At 39.1% G+C, this 9,272-nt stretch overlaps 2 protein-coding genes across 4 annotated transcripts; both read left to right on the top strand.

Annotated features, from left to right (window-relative positions):
- Nucleotides 1-2,834: 2,834 nt before the first annotated feature.
- dydc2 (DPY30 domain containing 2) lies at nucleotides 2,835-6,565 on the top strand. 3 transcript variants are annotated; one of them, XM_038736459.1, is made up of 7 exons: nucleotides 2,835-2,914; nucleotides 3,136-3,293; nucleotides 4,453-4,575; nucleotides 5,005-5,175; nucleotides 5,416-5,688; nucleotides 5,887-6,036; nucleotides 6,426-6,565. In XM_038736459.1, exons 2-7 carry the CDS (start codon nucleotides 3,147-3,149, stop codon nucleotides 6,453-6,455), a joined length of 894 nt encoding a protein of 297 aa, XP_038592387.1. In that variant the 5' UTR covers nucleotides 2,835-2,914; nucleotides 3,136-3,146; the 3' UTR covers nucleotides 6,456-6,565. The 3 variants fall into 3 exon arrangements, with proteins under 3 accessions (XP_038592387.1, XP_038592386.1, XP_038592388.1); XM_038736458.1 differs by having other exon boundaries at nucleotides 5,878-6,036; XM_038736460.1 differs by lacking the exon at nucleotides 5,887-6,036.
- A 385-nt stretch (nucleotides 6,566-6,950) lies between these two features.
- On the top strand, nucleotides 6,951-9,267 carry LOC119916450 (peroxiredoxin-like 2A). The gene is made up of 5 exons (XM_038736461.1): nucleotides 6,951-7,242; nucleotides 7,383-7,474; nucleotides 8,165-8,305; nucleotides 8,470-8,634; nucleotides 8,735-9,267. Exons 1-5 carry the CDS (start codon nucleotides 7,098-7,100, stop codon nucleotides 8,843-8,845), a joined length of 654 nt encoding a protein of 217 aa, XP_038592389.1. The 5' UTR covers nucleotides 6,951-7,097; the 3' UTR covers nucleotides 8,846-9,267.
- The last annotated feature ends 5 nt before the right edge of the window (nucleotides 9,268-9,272 follow it).

Raw genomic sequence — 9,272 nt, 5'->3', positions numbered from 1 at the left:
TTCAGTTCTTGTTTGTTGTATTTTGGAGTGTGTGCAGTTGAAAAGTCCAAGATCAAGTTCAAGTTCAAACAACTTTATTAATCTCACCAGGGATTATTTGTATTAAAAAAAAAACAACAACAACAAAACAAGTAGCTACACAAGGCACACAGCATACACAACATGCAACCAGGCAGTGTACCCAGAACATGAATTAGGCGAATAGTAATAAAATGCCAGCAGATAATGTAATGTGCAATATCAATAGTATGTGCACATTTGAAACCCTATAAAGGACCCTACAGGTTGTCCATGTTAAAAAAAAGTAACTATTAGGCTATACCAACTGATTGTTGTAACTGCCTAAACACACTGACAAAGCTGCTTTGTTCTTGTAAGTGCAGCCGAAGAGCTGGTTTTAACATTTTTAACAAGTGAGGATTTAAATACTTTTTGTGGTTGTCAGATGATGTTTTGTTTGTTTGTTTTTTCATAAAGAAGTGTAGGGACATGAGGTGGAAATATGTGGACAGCCTTTCTTTCTGTCAGCACATGAAACATTATGAAAACTTCCTTGTGTTTTTGGTGAAGTCTATATGAACGGGGTAAAAAATATATCTTAGGCCTACAAAAAAGTGCTTTGCACAGATAATTAGAAAAGAAACAGTCCTAAAAGCCTAATTAATCAAAGTAGCAATTAATCCATGGTTTGTTGGCCTTCACTGACAAGCAATTGGAAGTATTAAAGAATTATATTGTATCCCCCAAAGGTTTGTTGCAGATACAACCACCAGAGGGCAGCTAATGACTTTTAATTTTCTATTCAGCCTGGTCCTTATATCAGTGTGTTTTGTTTTTTGGCAACTCTTAATCTCTCCTTGTTAGAAGAAAAAATACATTTTCAAAAACGGTGGACACAATATTATAATCGCAGTGCTTCATACGCCCTCTTATGATTAATGAAAGTGAGCTTGACACCATGGTCCTAGACATGTTCACAGGACGAAAAACGGCTTAAGGTCATAGTACAGGGTGAGAATGTTTTGGGTTACAAGTGAGAGAAATAACTGATGTTGGCGTGTAGCTGTCAAAGATCAAACTAAGCAGATTTTGGATAGATTCGATTAAATAACCTGTGTATCAAGAGAGACAGGACTGCATCAGTGCACTTCTCACAGTCTGATTGGGTGAGTCCTCCTGTCGTTGTGAAGGCTATATTTGGCTGAAAGGTGTGTAGTATGATTATACGAGGAAAATGATATCTGTGATTACAAATGTTAACTGGGTGTCATCTGTTTCTTGGAAACTGAGCGTGCTGAAATTTCCCCCGCGTTCTCCTCTCACACGTAAGCAACCTGTCTGGGATTCAGGAAAGTGTGCATTTAAAATGACATTAAATATTCAAGGAATATGGCCTAGGCTTTGTCACTAACAAATAAATTAATATTAAAATGTTCCATATAACAGTGGGGTTCTGTAAGGGTTAATTCTGGGATATCTTTTCAGTGTTTTCATGTTATACAATATAACATATCATGGCACTAGTCCTTCTACAACCTAAAATAAAAAGTCATCAAGACTCTTCTTTCCCCTCAGGAGCTGTGACAAAGTTAATAATAAAGTACTTTTCAAAGCAAAGATACAAAGTGGTTTACATGGTTGAAACATTTCAAGACTGAATGAAGCAAGATGAAGAAAATAAAATCAGACATTTAAAATACAAAATACAATATAAAAATGAAAGTCATTAAAACGGTTTGCTAGCATTACTAAAACGCTTTTTTAAAAGGATACATTTTCAGAAAAGTGATTCTGCAACCTCAGATCTTCAGGCAAGGAGTTTAAGATCTGAGAAGCCCTGACTGCAGAAGTCTGGTCACCTTTAGTCTTGAGTTGGACTTAAGAACAGCAGCAGAGCCCTGCCTGAAGATCTGCAGATGAGCAACTGCGAGGTAAACCAATAAGTGCTTTAAAGGTGATCAGTAAAATCTTAAAATTAATTCTAAAACCAACATAACCAGTGAAGAAAGGCTCAAACAGGACTGATATGATCTTGTCTTCTAATATTTGTTAAAAGCCGCTGCCTTTTGTTCCAGCTGAAGGCCTGAGAATGATTTAAGATTTGTTTTCATTAAGCTGGAGAAAGTTGTGGGACATCCCAGCACTTTATTCCTGACAGACTATAAATACCCTAAATCTGCTTTCTGCTAAAACTCTGTCCCAGTGCATTTCCTTGTCTCCTGACTTTATTTTTTATTTTTTATTTATTATGATTTACTTTAGTCTTGTTATCATTTTAGTTATTTATGTTTGCTTAATTTGATTGATTTATTTTATAATGTATTTAGGCTACATGAATATAGAAATCTATGTATATTGTATTCTATTATGTAGACTATATAGTAGGCTATATTTGTTTTTTAAAATGAGCTTTCTATAAGGCTACTGTGATTCTGTTCTTGTACTTTTGCTGGCCTTCAATTGCACTTCAGTTTCCAAGGTACAAGGTAGTTTATTCATCATTATACAACACAAGGTTGTAGAAAGTTTGTAGTCCCTTCATGGTACACACACAGATTTTAACGGACAATTAATTTAAATATGGTAACATATAAATAAAATAAAATAAAATTATATATATATATTTATTACAGTTATTTATATGCATAGGCCTATAGGCTACATACAGGTGCATTTTTTTAATTCCCTGTGGGGCATTAATAAAGTTCAGGCAAGACAACTATCACTATGTGTTTATTATTATTATGATCAGCCATAGCAGCAGTACGAGTAGTAGCTGGAGCATCAACGGTAGTAGGAAACAAACTGTATAAAAGAGGTAGGAACCGAGTTTAAGGGAATGAGGGGCGCATTAATGACGTGACACCGTCACCACGGAGACACAACAACAACATGCGGATGCTGGGTGGAAAAGGTTTGTTTTGGTGATGTCCTCGCCTTTGTTTTATTTATGAAGTGATAAATGAATTATTAAATTTAACTTGCGACATAAATAATACACAGTAAACATAGTTGTTACAGTGGAAGTAAACATTAACGTCAAAAAGAGCAAGAGACAGTTTGTTTTCAAGTTCCTAGCTCAAGTTTGATGGTCACAAAGTAAATTTAAGCTGTGTTTTTAAATTATCCACGCAGGAAAATAAAACATGGACTCTGAGTATCTGAGAAGACATCTGGGGAAATGTCTGGCAGAGGGACTCGCTGAAGTGGCCGAGCGGCGCCCTGTAAACCCCATCCTGTATCTCGCCCACTGGCTGTACAAGTACAACGCAAATGTAAAATACGAGACGGAGGTACGCTGCTGTGGTGTTTCCTTGACAACAGGGGGCAGTAATACACAACATATGTGTATTAAGCGCTGTATGTCCTCTACAGTATAAACCAGGGAGACTTATTTTATTTCTAATTCATATTTATGACTAATTGGCCCCTGTCCAAGGTGTACCCGCCTGTCAGCTGGGATTGGCTCCAGCTCCAGACCCTGTACCATAGACTGTACCTGTACGCAGAATAAGCGGTTGATGATGGATGGATGGATGGATTTCCTTCATTTTCAGTCTGTATTTAAATGTAGTTTAACATTACAAATTAAAAATAACAAGTACACATGCAGCCTAATGTGCTTAAATACAAGCCTGAGATACTCCTACTTTATTTTAATCTTCTACTTCTGCTATTTTATGTTTTTACTCCAGATTTATTTGACAGCTAGTGACTATATTAGTTTCTAAAGATCCAGATATTTTTCTCAGAAAACTGAGTTTAAAAGAGAGTGATTGTTATCAGCTCACCAGAAGTATATTAACGTGCAATTGAGTTTGACCTATGCTGATACAGCGTGTTTCCACTGACCCAAGTGGTCAAAGACACATTCATGCAGGTATAAACCTATAAACACATTTTCTTAATAATACTTAAATACTTTCATTTAAGACACGTTTTAATGCAAGGCTTTTAAATGACTATTCTTGTAGTGTAGTAGCGATTCTTTTATTTAGAAATTTATCTGAATAAAACCATGCTACTAGCTACAGGATAGAAAAATCACTTCCCTAATCAGAAGTTATGTTTTGAATGCAGTGCTGTAGGAAATATTGATAGCTAGTAAACTGCAAGTACTAAAGTTACTTCTGCCTTTACCTCTACTGCTACTACTACTACCTCAAAGCCTTGATCTTCAAATAGGTTTTGAGAACTGCAGTAAAGGATGGAGGAGACTTAGACAGCCTAAGCTCCTCAGGCTGAGAGCTATAAAGCTTATTGAAATCCCAGTAACCTTGTACCTTTAGCTTACATTCAGAAATTCCTACAGAGCCCTGCATGCCAGGAGATCTATGGGCAAAACCCTTCACAAGCCTTAAAACTACAGGCACCTATGTTCATAAAAAGGTGTTGTGGGGTCCTTTTTCTCAGTCACAAGCCTTGTTTTTGTACCCCTTTTGTTATTTGCAGAAAAAGGCCAATTTGGCACAGCTGGAGCAGGAGCAGGCGAAAGCCAGAGAAGAGGCGTTGTACCAGGAAAGGCTGAGGGAGGAGGAGCGAAAGTTCAGTGAGGCCCTGGAAGAGTCTAAAAAAGTATGTTGTGTAACAGAATCCCTGTAACGGTCTCAGTTTGTGTTTTAACTTAACCCTAACTCTGATTACACAGAGATAATGTCACTGAACCTCCATTTACCTCTGTTCATCTAAAACCACCTTTTAATCCAGTTTTCTTGTTCTGCTGGAGGGACAGATGTCACTGTTGTTTTCATTTATTCATAGTTTGAGTCTGTGCTGCTGTGTTAAGTCAGATTCAGACATTGTTTTGTAACATTTAGCCTTTAGAAGTTGAATAATCCCCTTTTTTGCTAAGTTAATTTTAAGCAAAGACCAAGAGCTAGGAGCAACATCGGATGAAGGGAGAAGAGAAGAAGGTTCAGAAAAGCAAAGACATTTTTAAAAATACTTTACATGACATTTTGAGCAAAATATTTCAAGAGCATATCAACATCACCACATCAACAGATGTCCGAGAAGGAGTCTACAGGGTCTGATGCACCCATGCCAGCCACAACAGGAGCTGCTGAGGACAACAAACCTATGACTGAAGAGAAACCAAACACCCCTGATCCCGAAAACCAGCAGCGCACAGACGAACACCAAGCTGAAGCTCAGGAAAAGGACACTGAACAGGAGGTGATAATAAGTAGATCGCAAATTGTGTGCTTCCGGTGGTGGTGCCTCCCTAATCTTTTGCAATCACTACTACTAGTTTGTTTTCCTGTGATCCTTGGGTTTGATTCATGACCATTGCTAAGGTCTTTTGGGCTGTGGGACAAAGTAGTTTGCTTATTCTAATGCATGACTTGCCTCCTATGGTACGGAAATAGTCCACAGATTATTTCAACTGGTTTAAGGAGATGGTGTTTCTGCCAGGTGAAGGTTACAGATAATCCAAGTGAGTCCAATCCAGACTTTCCCTTTGGAGAGAAACATCCTTTGGAGGCCGGTAGCTCTTCCCCCTCGGAAGCCCTCAGCACTGAGGTCAAAGAGGAGTCCGCAGAAGTGCCTAATGAAAAAAACGAAGTGGAGCCGAGGAGCAATGGAGCAGAAGAGACAACTGAGGTGGAGCCAACTGACAATCATGTAGAAGAGAAAACAGGAAACACCAACCAAACAGAAGTGAAAGTTGACCAAGATGAGGATAAGGTGATGACGTTTTGTGGCCGAATCCGTACATTACCATGATATACAACTGTTTTCCTGCCTGATTTAGGAATTACATTTAATTTATAACAAATGAAAAGGTTCATGTTAAACAATGTGAGAGCAGCTGACATCTGCTTATGTTTCACTGTGACACTAAAATGGTTAAAATACATATTCTGTCTCATAAAGGCTCTGCAGGTGGTTGATCAAGCTGACACGACATACTCTCAGCAGACAGAAGCATTACGCTCGACTCCCAGCCGAGACGCTGATGACTTACAAACAGACAAAACAGAGGAGCGACACGACAAACAAAGCCCTCGTTCCCCTGACTCTAAACACACAGAGGTGATGCTGCTTAAAGACAGTACAATACTATACACATCTGTTTAATGCTTAACCTGAACTATCCTGACCACCTCAGCTCAGGAGACAGACGGGCGGATAGCTTGGTTCCAGTTGACAGTGACGTAACAGTAGAGGGGACAGTGTTGAATGAGAGACACAAGGGGGAACCTGAAATCTCTCCTCCTCACATGGAAGACGTCCAGGAGAAAATAGACCCCTTTGTAGGCCAGTTGGCAGGAAGTGAAAATGACAAACATTATTTATGATCTATTTCAAATGAGGAAACACTCCCACAAACAAAAGGTCCTTGATCTCTGTTTGTACTTCAGATCGTTGTTTTGGTTTTCAGTGGTGAATAAGTTCTAACTAAGCTTTGTATTGCTTTTCAGGATGAAGAAAAAGAAGCAGAACATACGTGATCAAGTCAGCGTTGTTTGGCGATTCACTGATCCAATATGAAGTTTAAATAATTTTATGGCCTCAGCATACATGTAGTTTGGCAGAAATAAACATTTATCACCATTCATTATTTATTTGTTGGATTTATTTAAGTATCTCTGTGCCAAACGTGTTTCTGTCTGATTAAACTCTATTATACAGCAGGCTATGCAGTAGTGGTAGTTCATGTGACTTATTTCTTACAACATAGGCCACATCCAGCACAAGTCAATCTTTTTTTATTCAGCTCTAATAAATCCACCAAATTGTGGGAATTATGTAGCAGATTGCAACACTGTGCTTATTGTGTAAATGTGCATCGTTATTGCTGCCACGTCTCATGTTTTGGTCGAGTGACTGTGCATATTTTATCCTCCAGTGACCTTTGAACCAACTTAAAGAGGAGGGCCAACGATTTGTATTTGATTCTTCAGTATCTGCAGTTGTATTCACGCTGCAGACCAGAGAAGGCGTCACTAATCAAACACAGCTGCGCGTGATCAAGCCTTCTGATTTGAATGTAAAAGGGCTTGTAGCCGCTGGTGCGGTCACAGAGGAGCTGTTTCTCCGATGGTAGGAGCAAAGATGCATTAAATTAAAACAAAAAGAAAAGAGCGAGGACAATGGGACTCGCAACTAACGTTGTGGCTGTAGTCGGCGGCGTCATAACCGGTGTCATGAATTTTTTTACTGATATATTTCTGACACCCCCGCTGAAGGCCACTCTCAAGCATTTGGAGGAGACGGAGCTCAAAACTTTGAAAGGAGGTAGGTCCGACCTCTATCCACCGAAGAAGTTTGTATTTATTAACTTATGGGTTTTGAAATGAGATTGTTTAGCTGCAAAGTGATCTGCGTTTAGTCTGTTGCTCAACTATTTCACCCTTTTGCCTCATTTCTTCACTCAGAAACCAGGACCGTGAAAGCCAGATCTCTGTGGGAGGGGTCTGGAGCCGTCATCATGGCAGTGCGGCGACCTGGATGATTTTTGTGCAGAGAGGTAAGTGACAGTATGTCCAGTGTATGACAGGGCAGTCACAGTTGTAATTGTTAGTCCTACTATTTTTCTGAAATAATTTGACTTAATGGAAAGAGATTTTTACCCCCTTAAGATCCCTTTTTACTCTTATTTTCCATCATGGTAAAGACATTACACGATGTCTTCCGTAGACTGCTCTGTGTTTATATTGAGTGAAATATTCAGACCATACACTCCAAGTTATCTCTCTCCTATCGTATCTGTCTTATGCATCATATTATAACATTTACCTTCCTGTCTATGGGAAGTATGGGATCTCCACTTGCTGCATAGCATGAATTTGTAATGACTGGTCCATTAACCAGAGGGTCTGTGGAGGTTTTTAAACGTCCCCACACTGTTAATAACAATAGAAGTACAATTTATCAGTTAAGAAAATGCTAATCATAAGTGATGTTTCCTTTGTCCTCGTTTTAGGTGCAATACATGTTACGATTACAGCTTGATAACGTAACCACTGTATAAACTTCTTTTATATATAAACTTTTTTAAATGATGTAAACCAACTATTTTCACAAAAGGCCTAATTTATTTACCAGTTGATGACATAGTGCCTTTTTTATATTCGTAGTACATGCAGTGGCAGATGAAAACAAAACGGTGAAGTTTTTGTTCACTGTTTGACCACTTTTCTGTCCTAATTGGCTGCAGGAGGCCGCAGCGCTGTCCTCTCTGAAACCCCAGCTTGATGAGCTTGGGGTCCCTCTGTACGCTGTGGTGAAGGAGGATGTCGGCACCGAGGTCCAGAGCTTCCGACAGTACTTCAAGGGGGAGATTTTCTTGGATGAAAAGGTGGAATTTTTTTTTTTCTCCTGAAATGAATTGGTATATTGTCTGGTCAGAACCAATCTTCAAGCCAGTTTCTGTAAACACTGAAGTTATTCAGGATGTGGAGCAAATCAGTTTAGTTTTCCATGAAGGATTCAAGGCTTTTGGTTGGTTTGCTTGCGTTGCAGAGGCGTTTTTATGGACCTCGCGAGCGGAAGATGGGTCTCTTGGCATTCCTGCGTGTTGGGGTGTGGATGAACGGCCTGAGGGCCTTTAAGAATGGCTTCATGGGAAATGTTTTGGGAGAGGGCTTTGTCCTTGGTGGGGTCTTCGTCATTGGACAAGGCCAGCAGGTAATTTCCATGGTCAAGTTGACATATCACATCAGGAGTAAAACAAGCATACTTGGAACTGTTTCATATGTTTGACCTTTTAACTTTTCCTGTTCTAAAGGGTATACTTCTGGAGCACAGAGAGATTGAATTTGGAGATAAAGTCAACATTGGAGATGTCATCCGAGCTGCCAGAAGAATATCAGGAGAACTCATGTCTTTAGAGCAGTAATGCTTTGTATTAACTCTGGTGAATAAGAAGCTCATATCTGTTTAAACCCATGTTCTTGACCAGTTAATCACCTTGACAAACTAATGTCTTTCAGAGCTAAGAAAGAACCATACCACTATATGAATGATATATGTTGAAAATGTTTGAATTGCAGTGTAGAGGATCTGGTTATGTATGAGAAAAGGAATGTTAAAGTGCACAACTGAGTTTGACGTACTGGTCTCGGGGGGAAAACCTGGATGCTTTTAGCAGTATGACTGCGTAGTAAAAGACTCTTGTGTGTTAATGATGGTCTGTCTTTAAACTCAAGAGAAAGCAGACCTGATGTCTAACACTGAGTTTCCAGTGTTACTCTGTGATACTGCTGCATTATCTTGGGACCCGAGAGACCTTTGACCAATAAAACACGGCTTTGTGCTCTACAGTT

The sequence above is a fragment of the Micropterus salmoides genome, unplaced genomic scaffold, assembly GCF_014851395.1.
Source record: "Micropterus salmoides isolate LMB-PRFRI ecotype aquatic unplaced genomic scaffold, ASM1485139v1 Ms_hic_scaffold_21, whole genome shotgun sequence".
Classification (NCBI taxonomy): Eukaryota; Metazoa; Chordata; class Actinopteri; order Centrarchiformes; family Centrarchidae; genus Micropterus; species Micropterus salmoides.
This window is presented reverse-complemented; position numbering and strand designations above follow the sequence as displayed.

What these genes read in the sequence shown, in the direction of transcription:
- dydc2 (XM_038736458.1), top strand. Translation starts at nt 3,147, where the DNA reads ATGGACTCTGAGTATCTGAGAAGACATCTGGGGAAATGTCTGGCAGAG. An exon ending in CCCTGGAAGAGTCTAAAAAA is followed by an intron (nt 4,576 to 5,004) that starts GTATGTTGTGTA and finishes CCACATCAACAG; the next exon opens with ATGTCCGAGAAGGAGTCTAC. An exon ending in AAAAGGACACTGAACAGGAG is followed by an intron (nt 5,176 to 5,415) that starts GTGATAATAAGT and finishes TGTTTCTGCCAG; the next exon opens with GTGAAGGTTACAGATAATCC.